The sequence below is a fragment of the Physeter macrocephalus genome, chromosome 10 (genome assembly GCF_002837175.3).
Source record: "Physeter macrocephalus isolate SW-GA chromosome 10, ASM283717v5, whole genome shotgun sequence".
Taxonomy (NCBI): Eukaryota; Metazoa; Chordata; class Mammalia; order Artiodactyla; family Physeteridae; genus Physeter; species Physeter macrocephalus.
This window is the reverse complement of record NC_041223.1, coordinates 58,107,394-58,125,313: the sequence shown is the minus strand read 5'-3', so window position 1 is coordinate 58,125,313 and position 17,920 is coordinate 58,107,394. Positions and strand designations below refer to the sequence as shown.

Sequence of the window (17,920 nt, the reverse complement as noted above, 5' to 3'; positions counted from 1 at the left end):
GTTCAAATGTGTGAAAGTATATAGCTCCTTGGCTCAAAATAATATGTAATAACATAAAAATCAGATGTAGTTTGCCTCTGCTATGAGAAAATGTTCAAATAAATGTTAAATTTTGCATAATACAGTAAAAAGTATTTCCTCAATGAGCAGATTATTTCATATATTTCCTAGATTATTTTCTTGATATAAGTCTCTAGAGTAAGAAATCTTTAGATTATGTGCTTGTAGCTAACATTTGTATAGCACTGCATAGTTTGCAAAATGCTTTGCATATATTATCTCTCATGCTTAGTTTTTTTCTTCTTCTTCTTTAGAAATAAACCTTCAGCTCAGAGATTTAGCAATATGTCACCAAGTACAAAATATACATGTGGCTGTAACTCAAGTTTTATAGTCCTCATACCTGTAGTCATTCTGTTAATGTAATTTTTAGGCACGAAAGTCATACAAATATATTAATAATGATAATTATAAAGATAAAAAACCTATCTAAAGGGCATCATAAAATTTTGTGAAAACAAAATTAGTATATGAAATGCCAGTAGTAGAGCACAAGGCGATAGGTAATATACAGAGATTTGAAAAAAGTAAGCTTTGGGAGGAAAGTAAGCACTATGGAATTTCAGAAAGGAGTAGAATAAACGTGAGGTGGGTGAACCAACTGAAAGGAAGAGGATTTTTCACTTAGTAGGAACAGCATAAACACAGACAGAGTGAGACAGTTGGCCAGTCTACAGAATAGTTTGAATAAGGTTAAAAACATTGAGTCATATTATATAGAACGTTGAAATTCAGAGGCATAGAATGTTAAACCTGATTCAGTAGCTAATAGAATTGATCGGTTCTAGAGAAGGCGTGTTCATGGTACAAAACTTAATGTGAAGATAGTTTGCAAAACAAAATAGAGAAAATGGGAAGCAAGTAAGAATTGAGTTCTAAAATCCACAATTCAGAACTGAAATGAAAGTGCATGGATGGGATAAAACAAAGAGGCATTATAAAACAAAAGTTGATATGGCTTAAGCATATCACATTTGTTTGTATTTAAGGAAGGAGATTAAAAGAAGATTTAAGTCTCAAGAACTCAGAGAAGTGTTATATCATTTTAGAATGGAAAAAGTTTTTAAGGAGAGCTAGTATGGAAGAAGTTGTTGGGTTTCGTTTTAATAATTTTATGTATGAGGTAATGGTGAGCTGCTTCAGTAGGAATATACAAAGATGAATGGAAATACTTTGAGTGAAAATATGTCTATAAATTAAGAGGGTTTTCTAATTATCAGCACAGGAGTTAAAGCCATGAGTGTGTTAGGTCATTAAAGAGGGAGGAAAGATCTGAGAGCCAAGATTTAGCCAAAAGGGATCTCCTGTTAGTGGGGCAGAGAGCAAATAATCAGGAGCACATATCACAGAAGTTAAAAGAGAAGATTTCAAAGGGGTGGTGTTCAGTAAGAATTTTAGTAGAAGCTGCAAAATGATTAAGTGATAGTTTTAAGGAAAAAAGACAATGGATTCAAAAAGACTTTTACAGAGATGGAAGCTTAGGGTTAAGGAAGTATTAGGTGTAGAGAAATAGGAGGATTATCATTTTAGATGCTTGGCCAGAAATTGAAAAAGAGTAAGAGGAGAGGCAAAAAGGCGTCAGAATAACTGAAATATGCATCAGATGCCCACTAGGTTTAAAGCCTCATGCTGGAAAATTTGTAGGAGACACATGATAAATCAGAAACTGTATTTGCATGTACTCATTTACAATTAATAGAAGAGGGAAGATAGGTGCATTAATTTATAATGAGGAAGCTGGGCTATCATAGGTATGACCTGAAGCTCTTAGTGCTATAGATACGTAAAAAAGAGAGGGGCACCTGAGTCATTCAAGTACTGACTGGTTAAGCTTGTCTGACAAAGACAGCTAAAACTACAGTGCCTTGAATCAGAAAGCATTTATTCCTCTTACTCAACAGTCTATAGGAGTGCAGTCCAAGGATGGTGGGGCACGTCTGTCATCCTCAGCATGGGGCTTCTAGTAGTCTGTAGTCATCACCATTTCCTAAAAGATGGAGAAGGAAAAGAGAGCACAGGGCAAATATCCTTAAAGAGAATTCTCAGAAGTTGTACACCTCACTTCTGTTATTACAGAGGTTCAAATTGTGTTTTGAATTGTGTTTGAATTGTGCATTCAAGGGAAGAAGGAAAGTATAGTTTTATTAGCTGGGCAGCAATGTTCCTAGTAAAACTCAGGCAAGACAATGAATACTGAGGGTTAGTCACTTGTCTCTACCTTAGATATTTACTCCAAGAAAAGATCAGGAGAACTACAACTAGATGGTAGTATTGGAATTCAGTTGGAATTGAAGGGTGGGTGTAGGATTTGAATAGTGGAGAGGAGTAGAGAGTAGGGAATTACAGGTTAAAGGGACAAGATGAGCAAAGAAATGCGTAAGAATCAATATAGGATTTGGGGGGAAAGTGGCCAGAGCCTGGTGAGTAGGAGAAAAAGCAGTGGAACATAATCCTGGAATGGTATTTTGGAGCACAATGCAGAGGATCTCAAATTCCATGCTTAAAAGTTTGTATGTAGCCTGTAGACATGATTGAAGATTTGTTTTTAATAGAGTTGTATCATTTTGGAAATTATTCTACATGAAAATTAACTGGGAAGCAGTATTTGGAGCTTATAAATTTGGAATAAAAAATAGAAAGACCAGCTGGGAGACTACTGCTACAGGATATGACAACCTGAACTGGCATTAATGCCAATGGAAATAAACAGGGAAGGAGGAGGGGTGGAAATGAAAGAGTCTTTCTGTAGGTAGACTGATATAAATTGACAGCTGTTTGGAGGTCAGTGTTGTGGAGAAAAGGAATGTAAAGAACTGAAGTTGGCTCTAAAGTGTTCAGGACAAGTGAACCAAGGATTAGGGGCAGGACCTTTGCAGTTGTTGTTAGGGAATGCCAGCGGGTGATGCTATTGACAGAGATGGAGAAGGCAATAAAAGGGCAGCATTAGGAAGAAAGATCATGAGTTCATATTGGACATATTAATATCGAAAAGTCTACTGTCAGGCCATTGGAAATTCACTTAAGGTCTAGAGAGTGATTAGGGTGAAATATATAGATTTGAAATGACTGAAATATTTTTTTATGGGCAGAAAAAACATGGAGGCCAATAGAATTTTAAAAAGTGGTAAATCTGAAGAATTGGAAGGAAGGGATAGATACTGAAGCAAGATCTGTTGGAAATAGAAAGTATAGAGTTAACATAGCAGTTAATCTTAGAGGGGAGGGGTGATTCCGTTTAGAAAAAACCAGAGAATGAAACTAGAATCAGAGCTGTGTTGACTTAAACGTGAGGGAGATAAAGCAGACAAAGGGCAAAGCAGTGCAAGTCCAGTGCAGCATGTGTGTGGGGTGAGTGTGGGATGGCAGTAACTCACATTACCACGATTAGGAGGATGTAAATGAATCAAATGGAGACAGAAGAAAAGCTTTCGGAGGGTCACCATGAAGAGCAAACTGCAAATTCAAGTTAGATAGCATGTTTGTTGGCTAGTTCTGCCTCTTTTGGGTACACTGGAAATCTTCTCTAAGGAAAAAGCAGACAAAGTGGAAAATGTGAAAGGTGTACATAATTTGAATTTCAATATTAGTTTGCCATGCATTTTTTCCTTTTGTTCAGTTGAGTTATACAGGACTCCCTCACTGCAGTAGATAATAGTCTCTTGAAAGCAGTGCCAGTGTTTCCAGATTCTTCCTCCTTATTTCCCTCCATTTTCCCATTCCTTCTTTCCTCCCTTCCTCTTTCCTTCCTTCCTTCCTCCCTTCCTTCCTTTTTTCCTTCATTCCTTCCTGCCTTTCCTACCTTCTCAGAATTTAAAAAAAATGTATATTTTTATATGTACATGTATAAATACATACATATATGGAAAAGGAGGGCAGAATCCTGCATATTTATACTTCCACCTCCCCAACCCCTATCACTACATCTCCCTCCCCTCATTTCATGGAATCCCTTGAAGCACCTGTATAAAACTCAAAGGCTCATGGAATTCTATGTGAAAACGAGTGATCTTGATTAGCCAAATTATACCTTTTCAATATCTGTAGTTATGTTTCTAGGATTTACAGACCAGCTTTGTGTTTATAGCTGATATACTCTCAAGAGTCGGAAGAGAACAGTTTAATTATCAAGGAATCAAAATAGGAGTCTGAATATGTAACTATAGGCAAAGTCACATTTTAAAATATTTATTGTTTAAAAACAGAGTTTATATAACTTGTCCAAGGGCATGGAGCTGCATGGTCCAGCTGCAGAGCCTGTGATCTGACCACTAGATCACATTGCCTCTGATGATCAATGAATTGTTTAGATAGTTAATTGAAAATGGTAATATTTTTAAAGACAGTCTTGGGTAAAGATTGATGACCAACATTCTAATACTTTGAAATACTGTAAAAAATGTATATAACTATTTGCATAAGGGTAAAAGTAATAAGGGATTTAAATAAAAATGAAATGTCTAAAACCAAAGCTAGTTCTACTTCAGTCAGACATAACAAATCAGATCAGAATGTTTAATTACTATCCAATCAACCTTTCTGTTCAGTGTGTCAGTTTAACTTAGAGAACCAAACAAAACATTCCTTTGTTTGTCAAGGGTAGGGTATTAAAACAAGGGTGTTCTAAAAATTGCAGTAGAAAGATGAAAATGGTTTGTTTGATCTTCAGAATTTTAATATGTCAGAAAGATTATTGTGAAGAAAATGGGGCTTTCTGAAGTGACAGATACATTATTCAAATAACTTTGATTGAATGCAAGATTTTTTAATGCTTTCATAAAGGGCACACACACTAATTTGGTTTATAAAAGAGTGGCTTTAAAATTTGAGCTATTAGGGAAAATATTTTGTTAGTTTAGTAATTAGACTAAGCATTTTTAATTACGGCAATGATACTTTTTGATAGTACCATTAATTGAAACATATATCTGGATTATAATTAGAATAAATTAATTTGCGTGTACACTTGACAATTTAAAAAGTCCTCAGTTTGAATTATTTGAGAGATGTTATTAATATTTCTAAAACCATCTATACCTGGCCTCAAAAATTAGATTGGTTTTCTTTGTCTTAAAACAGGGATTCAAATTAATTGTAGATTTGAAACCAAATAATAAGTGGAAACCAATCAGTCTCAATATGCATTCCTGCTTCTAAGATTGCTTTGATAGCCTGCATATCACCATTCCCTCTGAAACCTATAATGATGTCAGAAGCATGTATCAGAATGCAGTTCATTCTGATTCGGTTTTCTATTTAGATGTGAGTTTGTTATGCATAAAGATATAAATCCATCGTACTGTTTTCTTAGAGGTATAATTATTCACTGATCATTTAATCTCTGTCACTTTGGCAGTTTCTGTTATATAACAAAAAATTCTTGGGGTGATTTTGTATCATTTCTTCTGTCTTTAACAATTTTTCCACAGTTTTAAAAATGTTTATTTCATACCTAAGTTTGTTTTCTTTTTTAATTATTTTCTAGTCTTTAAAACCAATTTTTTTAATCCTGCATGTGAAAAGCCTATATCTTAAAAAATGTTCTTGGTTTACTTATATACAGATTTTCCTCTCATAAGTCATATAAGGTAAAGAACTGCTGTTTATCATCTTAGCATGGTAATTAGCTGATTAAGGACAGGGATCATTATAACCTACAACTTGCTGTCATGCATATGAAATTGTACTATAAAAATGCTTATTTCTGGTTTCTACTTAATCTTACCTGTCTTTCTGTTTCTTTTGCAGCAAAAATGTTGGATAGAATGTCTTCTCACTGCCATTTAAACATATTCTTTTCTTCTGTCAATTACCACAGGTTTAGTCCCTATGAGTGGTATAACCCACACCCTTGCAACCCTGACTCAGACGTGGTGGAAAACAATTTTACCTTGCTAAATAGTTTCTGGTTTGGAGTTGGAGCTCTCATGCAGCAAGGTATACGATTCAGCCTGCTATTTCCCTTGGGCACCATGTCCCACTCTTTGCTGGGTGTGACAGTTTTCGCTGGCACAAGTCGCTTGCATGGGTGCCTCTCTGCATGTAACCATAATCCAGCTTCTCCATCTACCTAATGCATTTAGGCATTCTCAAATCCCATCCAAGAGAGATTCTGAGAAAATAATTAGCTTTTGCAATTGCACATACAGTATACTCATCTAACTTTTTCTTAACCCACAGTAGATACATTATCTCATAGATAACCAAGCTAACCTGATCCATTAGCTAGAAGCTGCATTTAAAGTACTATTAAGATTGCATCTCCCTGAGACAAGAATACAGTGTATTGCTCCTGTTTCCTGTCTCATTTTGATGTAAAAAATTCCCTTTCATATCAATTCTTGATGACTAGATGCCTTTGTATTGCATGATTAGTAAATCTACTGCATATAAATTTGCAAAAATAAAATATTTAACCATTTACTTACCTTTTCAAGTAAAATATTAGCTGCATCTGATAGTATATAAGAATATAAAGTATTGCATGCTCAGAAGTGCATGCAAAAATACTCTTTCACAATTATTTAAAATTTATAATATTAACAGTAAAAGTAAAAACTACATTTCTCAGAAAATGACATAATACATGCAATATGTCTTAATTGGTATATATATAACTATGAATTCATTATTTTAGTCTCAGTTCTCCCAAGCTGAATTTATTTTTATTTTTGCTGCTGTGATTTCTTTTATTAATCTTTTAATATTTATATAAAAGTTCAATAAATTAATGTCAGACATACTACTCAATATAAAAGATTTCATTAGCCAAGACCAAAGACTATTTTATGCATTTAAAAATGTAATATTTTTAAGTTTTAAAATTTAGTAAATAAAGCAAAATGCCCAAAATTTGAACAACTGACAATGACCGGATTAAGGAAAAAAAAAGCATATTTCTTTGTAAGAGTTACCACACCTATCATAAAGGTCTACCTTAAATTTTAGAGGTGTATTTATTATCCACTTTGAAGAAATTCATTTGGTAATTGCATTACAGATCTGAAGAAGAGAAAATTTATTGTTAAGTTATAAAATGTTGTTTATAAAAAAGGTACTTTGCTTTTGCATGTTTAATATTATGCATAAATCCATTAATTCATTACTGTTTCATTTATAAACTACTTCCTACAGTGAAAATAAATAATTACATGTTAAAAGGAAAAAAATCAATTTAACAAATACATTTTGCAAGCAGTCCTACTGAGTTGAGATAATTTTTCCTTTTAAAAATATAAGCATCCATGTATATAGCTTTGTAGGTATTTAAACCTAAAACTTGAAAATTCAGAGAACTCTTAAATGAACTAATCTAATTTTGTGGCATCTCTTTCTAAATAAAATGAATAATCAGTAGTTGTATTTGCCCTTTCCTACACTTTGGGTCCAGTGTTGTTTTTTTTTTCCTTAGATTTATTTAAAGTTGGAAGATAATATTGGAGTTCTTTTAAAATTTTAGAAGTGAATAAAAATCTATCATATGAGACAAGACAATCTTTTATAAGTAGCACTGGGTTATGCCATTCCCCCAGGCAAATTGCTAGTCACTGGCTAATAATTAACCTTAATAGCCTGGAACAAATTATTCTCATAATAAAGATCTGACCATAATAAAGATTTTTAAATGATTTTTCCTACCACTTTGGAAAATAAAATATTCTTTTTTACTTATATTTTATAAAATATTTGGAGACTTTTGAATATGTATACTGGTGGGATGAACTTGATATCTATACAATCTAGCAATTAGAAATAAGACTATATCTGATATCTCTGAAAATGATGACAAGTAAGCCGAACAATGGAAAATTCAAATATACATTTGCTTTGCCACATAACTACTTCACTGCTGGTGGATACATGAAAGAGGAACCCATACTATTCTGGCTGATGCCCAGCTCCCCAGGAATTAGTGGGATATAGTGCTGGACATGACGTTACCTTGAGTACATGACAGTCAGCCCCTAACCAGGCTCTGATTCACAAGCCTAGGAGGTACTCGTTTAAGTCCTTGGGTAAGATATGAACTTGTGGTAATTGGGCCATTTTTGTCGAATGTCTCCACTGTTTTTTTTTCTTTCCCAGTCTTGTTTGACTTTATTGGTGTTGTTGTTAAAAAAAAATAAAAAATAAAAAGTAGACTGGGCAGCCATAGCTGCTGATCATCTTGGGAATATTGAATATTTTAGTGTTTCGGTGTCCAAGTGTGTGTCTGACAGGGCCTAGGAGCAACTACGTCAGAAAGGTACTTTTCTGTTTTTTTTCCTTACAGAGTGGTAGGCAGAGTCTGGAGCTGGAGTTGGCTGTCATGTCCAAGTCTGTCTGCTTTTTAAAATGTTTGTTTGTTTGTTTGTTTGAAATTGGAAGGGTGAGATGAACTGCAGTATAAGATGGGCTGTTTTGATAGAGCCAAGTCATGATACCACTTCTTTTCAATGTTAACGTGAATAATTTGTTGTATTTTTCATTCCTTCTAAAGATACGTTACCTTCCTGCATCCGTTATTATATTAAAAAATATGTTAAACAAAACAGCAAATGGAGTCCATCTTTGCTTCATTCCATTTTACTGAAACCCTATTAAAATTAATTAGTTTGTAGCCAATGCTTTCTTGACTGTAGGTTCAAAATGATTAAAAGTGAATAGTAATATATATATATCCATAAATTTAGTATACTTTTTTTATAAAAAATGTTACACATGCTGATATGTATTCATTTCAATATTAACACTGCAAATAATGTGGTAAAACCAAAGGACTCCATTTAAAAATTGTTAGAATTTTATTTTATAACCTAAATTAATTAAAATTAATAATACTCAAAAGCAAAATATAATTATCAGATCTCATTCTCTTATTAATACCATGAGCAGGCAACTCCAGCCATGTTTTGTAATATAATTATGAAATTTTTATATGTGTGTAAAAATAAATTTATGGCAATTTAACTATTTATTCTTATTCTGATTTCCCTCATTGAGGCTAACTATAGTGATAGGAGACTTTGTTTATGCATAAGAAAATAATTTACTACCTATTTTAAAATAAAAACTGGACTAAAACCCCACAGGTCAAGAAATGTGGATAATTAAAATTATTTTCCTACAACATTACTTTTTTAAATGGCAGTATAGACAAGAGTTTTGGGCTTCATGTGCATGAAAAATGAAACTTTACATAAATAAAGCTTGTTAAGAAATGGATTGGAATGTACATTAAGTCATTTCTTCTAAAACCCACATAACTAACAAGATATGAAAATCTATAAAAGTGGTTTATAAACTAGAGTGAGAGAGAGAGAGATTTCTCCCTTCTAATGCTATTTTTATAAAGGTTACCCAATCATTAATATGTAATTCTTATTTTGCACCGTCTCAGGTAGAACTTGAGTCTCCTGTCACTATACATAAACTCAGATGTCCTAAGAGACTACGTATTATCTGAAATTAGCCTCTGCTCTTCCAATGGTTGTTCCTTGCTTACTACAGAGATATGTAAATCTGTGATTTAAGCTTTTTATTACACAGTGATTCCATTCTGCCACTGTGACCAAAAGTACCTGACTGCTGATCAAATTCTCTGTATTCGTTTCACCTTTTCCCCCCAATCTCTGTTAGGTTCTGAGCTCATGCCCAAAGCGCTCTCCACCAGGATAGTGGGAGGCATTTGGTGGTTTTTCACACTTATCATCATTTCTTCGTATACTGCTAACTTAGCAGCCTTTCTGACAGTGGAGCGCATGGAATCCCCTATTGACTCTGCTGATGATTTAGCTAAGCAAACCAAGATAGAGTATGGAACGGTAGAGGATGGTGCAACCATGACTTTTTTCAAGGTAAGTCCTACTGGTTATCCAAAATTTATGTATTAACATGATAGAATGCCAACAAACCTTTTGCTATTAATGAATTTAAGAGTGTAGCAACATTGTTATTTGTGCAGAACAATCAATAACATATTCCTCAGGTGGTGGAGAGGTATACAACTAAATATACGACCATCAAGGCAAAACATTTTTATACTTGCAAATGGCAAGGAGTTGTTGTTTTATAAGTATTCCATTTTTGTTTGGAGGAGAATCTGTAAAAAAGTAAAATTATTTTTCCCCAACAAGGTTTTATCTTTGAATGTAAATAAATAAATAAATATATTTACTGAAAATTGAATAGTAGAGTCAGACTCTACAAGGCGTGGGTATTCCAGAAGAATAGAATGATTACATGTAAGAATGTTTTCCATACCGACATTTCTTTCTGTTATGATGAGACAAGGTCAACTTGTTCAGAGCCTATAGAAAAAGAGGGAAAATAAGGACTGGTAGAAACAAGCAGAAACAGTTCCTATTCTCTGGACATTCATCCATCTAATATTCTGGAAGGCACAGAATCTCAAAATGGGCTACCCCATTGAACTTGCAATGGTTTGCAGTGGGACAGCCTGTGGAACATTTAAATGGAAAGTGTGCTTGCACCAAGTTCCAAGCATATAGAATATCTTGCCCTCCTCTTTATTATTCAGATCTTCTCCTTGCTTCTGCTGATCTCACTGGGCCAGAGTAGACCCAACGAGGAGATTCCATTTTAGGGAATCAGTATCACTTCATAATTTCTTTTCTAATTTACTAAGTATTTTTATGTTGTTTGTAGTTTGGGCAAATTTTTAAGCCTTGGTATTTTCCTTCATTTTTCACACGAATGCAATTGGCAGTTCAAGTGGGTAGTAGAAGTGGTAGATGTTTTTTTTCTTTTAAAAAAGTAACTGACTCAAGTTATAAAACAAATTCTTTCAACATTCAGTAAGTGCCTACCGAGTACCAGAAATTGTACTACACATTGGGTATGCTAGAGCAAATAACATCTAATTCTCACTTTTAAGAAGGTTATAGTTTAGTTGGAGACAGGGAAGACTAGATCAAGGATCATATAACTGAGTTTTACTTAACTTTGCCAAATAATTATGCAACTTTCTTTGTAAAAATTCTTACCAAATTAAATCGGCTTCTTTTAGGGTTCTGGAGGACACCAAATACCCAAAGAATGAGATAGATTGATTGTTTTAGTCAAATCTATATAATTCTTAAAATTTAATTACTTTCAAAGAGAATATTTTTTATGCCTAGGTTAAAGATTGGATGCATATTTTTTATTCAATTGGAAAATTATTATCATTAATCAAATTTATTGAATAATCAAATATGAGCAAAGCATTATGATCAGTATGGTGCTATTTGTCTATATTAATTGCAATTGATCAATTTTCCCCAATTGAATATTTAATATTAATAGACTGTTTTTCTTATAAAACACTTTTTTTTTTAATAAAAAAGAAACCAGCTGTTGAAAATTCTAAGTGTACATCATCGGTGTCTTTAACTTTGCTGGGAGTGAATATGTAATGCATTTAAATTATTACAATATTCAAGGGAATTTTGAAGTTGACTTTGTACAATAATACAAGTAAAATACTAATGCAAGTGATTTGATACCAGAAGTAATTATTTCTGTTTCACAAATACTTCAGAGTTTAAATTTTATTTTTATTTTCTAGAAGGCTCAAATATCTTAAGTTTCAAAGTTCTTATATATTATGAGCTAGGTATACCTCTGGAAAATCAATGTTCAAAATTTTTCTCCTTTTCCCCATCTTTAAGCTTATTTTCTCCCTTCTTTGTCTTTCTTGTCTTTCCAACTTCTGTTTTGCTAATTTTGTATTTTGTTTAGTTCAGTTGCTCTCTTGCAGTGTCATTTTGCCTAACTTAATTTTCTTTGCTGTTCACTTTTCTTCTTACTCTCATCTCTTGTTTTTCTTTCTCATACACATGGGTGCCTCTAGCACCCAGAGAAAAGTGACATGAAACAACTTTCTGTTTCCAACAGCACAGACTTTCTGTAAAATTGAAGACTTTGGGAATGTATAATTGTCACAACAAAAACCACACAGTGATAATCACTAAGTTGACAATTATGTTGATAACTTTATCACATGCTGAATTCTTACTGTGGAAATTTGAAAAAGCATTAGAATGTAAAAGGATACAGTAAATGTTGATTTTTCTTTAGTTATTTTAGTGTAGCCCTAAATGATACTAATTTCAACCTCATATTTTGGCCTGCTAAACTATCTACTTATACCAGCCATTGGGATGAAATTAAAAAAAAAAAATTCCCTAGCAATCTGTAATTGAAACAATTGCATGGTCATTTTGAAATTCTACAATGAATCCAGGACTATTGTGTATAGTCGATTTACATCTGATACCATTCTTTTATTTCTTAATTAACAGCAATGCATACAAACACTCTAGGAAGCACCCTTAAGGCATTGATTTCTAAAGGAATTTCCATCCTGTTTTTACTAATTGAACAAGACTCTGCTGTTAACTCATTATTCTGAAACAGCTCAGTTCCAGAAAATTATTTTAAAGAATGTTAAAGTTGTGTTACTGCAAGCAAGAGCTGGCTCAAGATACCTGGCTTTAAAGGGGGTGAGTCTTCAGTATTGCAAAACACAGAGTTACACTGCCATTCTACAACATTGAATAATTCCTCTTCCAAAGAACATACTTGACTTTGTTCATTGACCTTACATGTATATTGTCTTCAAGAAGAGTTCATTCTTCTTTTCTTCTATATCCATTACACTCCACACAAATTCTATCCAGGGAAAAATGTAAAGCCATGACTGGCAAAATAACTCAAAATCGAGCAGATGGTGCTTCTTCAGTGTTATCCCATGTAAAACAATAGAAAGCTATATGACATCACCAATATGTTCTTAATTATATTTAGATAATAAAATTGCTGAGGGCAAGGATTTTATTGAAAAACAATAAAGTAGGGTCAAAACATTCTCAGAATCTGGGAACTTGGTGCAGCAGAACTGAAATCTCACCCCAGGGCTGAACACTCTATAGAATGTCACCAAGCAACAGCACATTCTTTCTCCTTGAAGTAAAACTTCAGCTATAGCTATATAAAAACTGTATAACTCAGCTATAGCCTGTAGGTGTTATGGTCTCTTTTGAGAATGCCTGTATTTTCAAAGTAAGTCATATGTTTTACAAAATGAGGCTCAAATCACCTTGTTTCTATGCAACTTATGAATCAGGTTTTTCAATTTCTACAAATTCTCTCTCTCTGGGTTTGGTCTACCTGAAATCTCTGGCTTTGCCACATATGCTAATATAGTCTGTCTTTCCAAAAGGTATCAAAGGAAATGCATATCCTCTTTCATGGTTACTAAAAAAGATTTCTGCCACATGTTAAAAGGACATTTAAATGGTATCAGATACCTAATGTGAATCACTTAATACTTCTGAACACATAGTCTACAATTTAGAATAGTTGCTAAGAGGGAAAAAAACTGTGGAATCAGAGAAACCTGAGCTTAATTTCAGACTCCACCACCTATTGGCTGTATTTAGATGAGACACTGCCCCTTGTAAACCTCTGACTCCTCATCTCTAAGTTAGAATGACTAACAGAACCATTCTCATAATTTTTTTAATGTTAAATGAAAGCTCTACATGATATGCTAAGTGCCTAATAAAACTTGATAGACATTATAAATTGCCATTACTAGAATACATAGCTAATTAAAAAATTCAGAAGTTAGAATGATTTAAACATAGTCAAGTAAATTATGTTTCTATGACCCACAACTAGATAATTTTAAAATAGATTTTAAAAGATCACACCATGTTTATCTTATTTAAATTGCTTCATTCTTCTCATTATTGTTGTCATGAAGAAGGAATAATTTGATAAGTGAAATTTTAAAAAAATCTGAGGGGGCAGTTTTCAGAAGCTATTTTCTAGGCTATGTATTGTGAAATAGTATATTGAGATGCAATTAACAATTCTTTTGGGAATTTATACCAAATCACAGGTAAAGGGAACTTTAAAAATTATTTAATATGAAAAAATGTTTTCTTAATTTTAACTTTTTTTTGTAATCTAATAAGTAGGATATCTTATTTCAGCCAGTTTCATCATGCATCGTATGCTCTCAATTATATGATATGGATGTTCAGTTTTAGGAATACATTTTTATTCAATAAATATTTACTTATCTCTTATGTGGAAGGGATTGCGTTAAACCTTAGACAAATATTGTGCATCTCCCAGCACCTCCCAACACTTGTCTACCTCCTATATATCTATTTCCTTTACTACCATCCTGGTTCAGAACAGTGTCATCTCTGTCCAGGGTTTTGCAACACCTCTCTTTCCCAATTTTTTTCCCTATTGTTCTCTACACTCTACAAGGTGACTTAACACCCTCCAAAACACCCCCCTTCTTTGCTTTAGGATAAGAACCTAGCTCCTTATCAGGTTTACAAGGCACATCATGGTCTGGCTTCTTTTTATTTTTTAGCCAGCTGCTCTCACACTCTAAACTCCAGCCAAACTGGTTAGACTGTGTCATATGATGACTACATGATACACCTCCTTCTGTTATGCTTTTCTGCCCTTATCGACCAACCTAATTTGTTATATTTTCTTTATTCCTGGGTCCAAATTCAATTAATCCAGGCAAATTTTCTTGATCCTTTGCCATATCTAAATCGACCCAGTCTGGGTAAGGTACTCCTTTTTTAAATTCTCTGAGCACTTATACCTCAGTTATTAAATTATCACCCCAAATTGTATTCCATTAATTCTTCTGTTTCCATACTACACTGCACAGCACGGGTACATGAATTGAATCTGTATCATTTACACTTGGATCTCCAGTTCCCAGCACAGACTTTGCATGTGTTTGGGGCTCTATTAGTTAACAGTTGCCACAATAATGTTGCTTAACAAATGACCAAAAACTCTTAGTGGCATGTAACATAAACCTTCATTGAGCTTATAAGTCAGCTGTCCTACTCCTAGAAATTTGGAGGCCCAGAGGCTTTTCTATTAATACCTTTGGAACAGACTCTATTTCTGCTAAGCTTTTTTGGCCTTTAAATATATCCAGTTGAGTCCATTTATAATCTAAAAACCACACCCACAGTTCATATTAAAATGTGCCTCTCTCTAGACTTAATCATTCCTACTTTGGGCTAGAAGCTTTTTAATCCAGAGGAGAAAATCTACAAGGCATTTCCTTAACTTTTTCAGAGGTTTTAACAAAGCACCTCCAGGCAACATGCTTAATTTGATTTTTAATTAAGGCCTGGAGCCATGTTGAAACAATTTTGAGAACTTTTACTGGCTTGAGACACTGAAGATCGCAAACAATTTTATTACCCAACCGTACAAATTCTAGCTCCTCCATATCACCTCTAAATTCTGCTTGCAAACTGCCCAGTTCCTTATAAAATTATTTCCTCCTCCTCCTCTTTGTGGTTCTTCTTATTGCTAATAGTCTATCTCTTTCTTGTACTACCTTATCCTACGTAGCTTAATTTACCAGCTGGTACCTTGAATATTATGTCAATTTGTCTGAATATTTCTTTGTCCAAGTCCAGAAGATTATTAGTATGTTTTCTATCTTCTAAGTTACTATAAAGCACACTTTAAAAATATTATTTCCCCTTAAGTTTACAGAGTCCCATTTTCCCAACCTCTAATGATTTCATTGTCATCTGTTATCAGTGTTACATAGTTAGTTTTCCTTTAAGGTGGCAACTCACTTTTTTTTAAATCAAATTCTGTACAGTTATCTATTGGCACAATGAATATCGCATTCATTGATGGAACATCTATGACAGAGGTTTTAGGTAGAATGCATGTTTACTTTCAAAATTTCTCTGCTCTGTAGAGAGATAAAAAGTTTTCTTCAAAATACATAGACCTCTATGGCATTTCCGTTTTAACCTTGGGTTAAAAAGTCAATTTATTCAGAAGTGTATGAAGTTTACAGTGTTAGGCATGCAAGCAAGTGGATTAATCCATGGGGGGGGGTAGTTTTACTTCTTGTTACTTAGCAACAAGAGGGTTTTATTTTGTTTTGTTTTGTTTTTGTTTATGCATAGTTTCCCTCTTTAGAAGAACTCAGTACATTCTAAATGCCAGCTCATTAATCTTCACAGCAACCTCTAAGGAAGGTAGGAAGCAATTATCATTATGCTCATTTAACAGATGAGGAAACTGGGCCATGGAGAGGTTAAGTGACTTATTAATTATGAAAGCAATAACCAAGGGACTCATAGTATCAACAATAAAAGTAATAGCCAAAGACATCATGGCATATCCATCATTACTCAGAAGAGCTAAGTGCATTGGTCATTTTGGCTCACCTACATGACCTCAACTGCTTGATCATATTAAGGTTTTTAAAACATTTGCCTTAAGCCATTGGGGCAATACAACTATAACACGTTCTTTATAGTCTGGTACTTATTCTGAGCTTATCAGTTCAATGGTCTTCTAAAATTAAATTATGCTGGGGTGACAGTATAGATTTTTAAGCCTGAATTGCTGGTATGGCATGCCTGTAATGATTTTTTGAAAGCCTGAGTGAATTTTGCTTCTTAAATGCCAAAAGAACATAAGTAATTTTTGAGTCAAGGGATAGAATGTAAAAAGTTGGCAGTTTATTGCATGCACTTAATAAATGGATTTAGAAACATACCATTCATTAGATATTTCTTAATTTCTGCAAAACATAATTACTGTTATTTTTATTTAGAACAGTGGTGATAATTCAATTATAATATATTTACTATAAAGAGATTTATACATTAGAAAAGTAAAATATCAACATGGCATCTGTAGTTACTTTTCAGATTGAAAAGTATATTCTGAAATAAATGTTTATTTCCTCTTCTTATATTGATGGTAGAATACTTGGGAATTTCCATTTTGTGTATTCAGGAAATTGACCTACAATAGTTTTTAAAGATGGGAAAGATATTTAAAGTTAGTTTTGAATTTATTTTATTTATTTTTATTTCAATATAATCAACATACAGCATTTTGTAACTTTACGATGTATAGTGTTTTGATTTGAGAAATTTATATATTGCAATATGATTACCAGTCTAGCATTAGCCAATGCCTCCATGACATTAAAATTATCATTTCTTTTTTGTTGTTAGAACAATTAAGATCTTGCTTCTTAGCAACTTGGAAGTTTATAACACAGTATTGTTGACTATAATCACTATTCTGCACATTAGATCTCCAGGACTTATTCTTTAAAAGACTTTTATATTTTATATAACAAATTCCTCATTAAGTATGGTCATTGAAAAGAAAAAGTTCAATAATTATTTGCACATGGATATAAATCAAGTATGTCTTTCATTGTGTACCAGATTTACTACTTTATATATTCTAATCATTTTCCACCATTATCCAGAAGGGATTCTTTGACAATATAATAATTAGAAAATTCACTATGGTACTTCAGCACCATAGTAAGTACAGGGATTATTTCTTAAATACTTGCTCATGTAAGAGTTGCCCTGTTTATTTAGGTGTTACTAACCAGCCACATAGCTTTGTTTTTAGGTAACTTTATTTACCTGGAGTCAGTTTATGCTTAGTAATGACAACCCCCTTTTCTCCTCAATAAGTTAGAGAAAAAGGGTCTCAAATGTCAGCTTTATGTCTCACATGGGGGATATTGTCCCTGTGCCTAGAAGGTAATTTAAAACTCAAATATTAACATGAGCATAGATATATTAACATCAAAGTTTTGTGATTAAAATTTTTGGTTTTTTGATAGAAAAACAAATCCCTATGCATGCATCATAAATTCTAGACCAGAGCCCAGCAATACTAGTCATACTGACTACTTTATCAGAATCCCCAGTTAAAGCACTACTTTAACTCATGGGGCTAGTTTTTTTTTAATTTTATTATTAAAAAAATTTTTTTTTTAAAGACACCAATTGTACTTGAACATTTGTTACATTTTTTTTTT

General features: G+C 33.1%; 1 protein-coding gene across 5 annotated transcripts in view; it reads left to right on the top strand.

Moving 5' to 3' along the window:
• Positions 1-17,920, top strand: part of GRIK2 (glutamate ionotropic receptor kainate type subunit 2) — a 677,382-nt gene that overhangs the window by 557,369 nt on the left and 102,093 nt on the right. For all 5 annotated transcript variants that reach the window (XM_028494615.1, XM_028494616.2, XM_055087599.1 and 2 more), the window contains 2 exons: positions 5,876-5,994; positions 9,676-9,893. In XM_028494615.1, the coding sequence (XP_028350416.1) occupies positions 5,876-5,994; positions 9,676-9,893 (337 nt within the window). The remainder of the gene's footprint in view (positions 1-5,875; positions 5,995-9,675; positions 9,894-17,920) is intronic.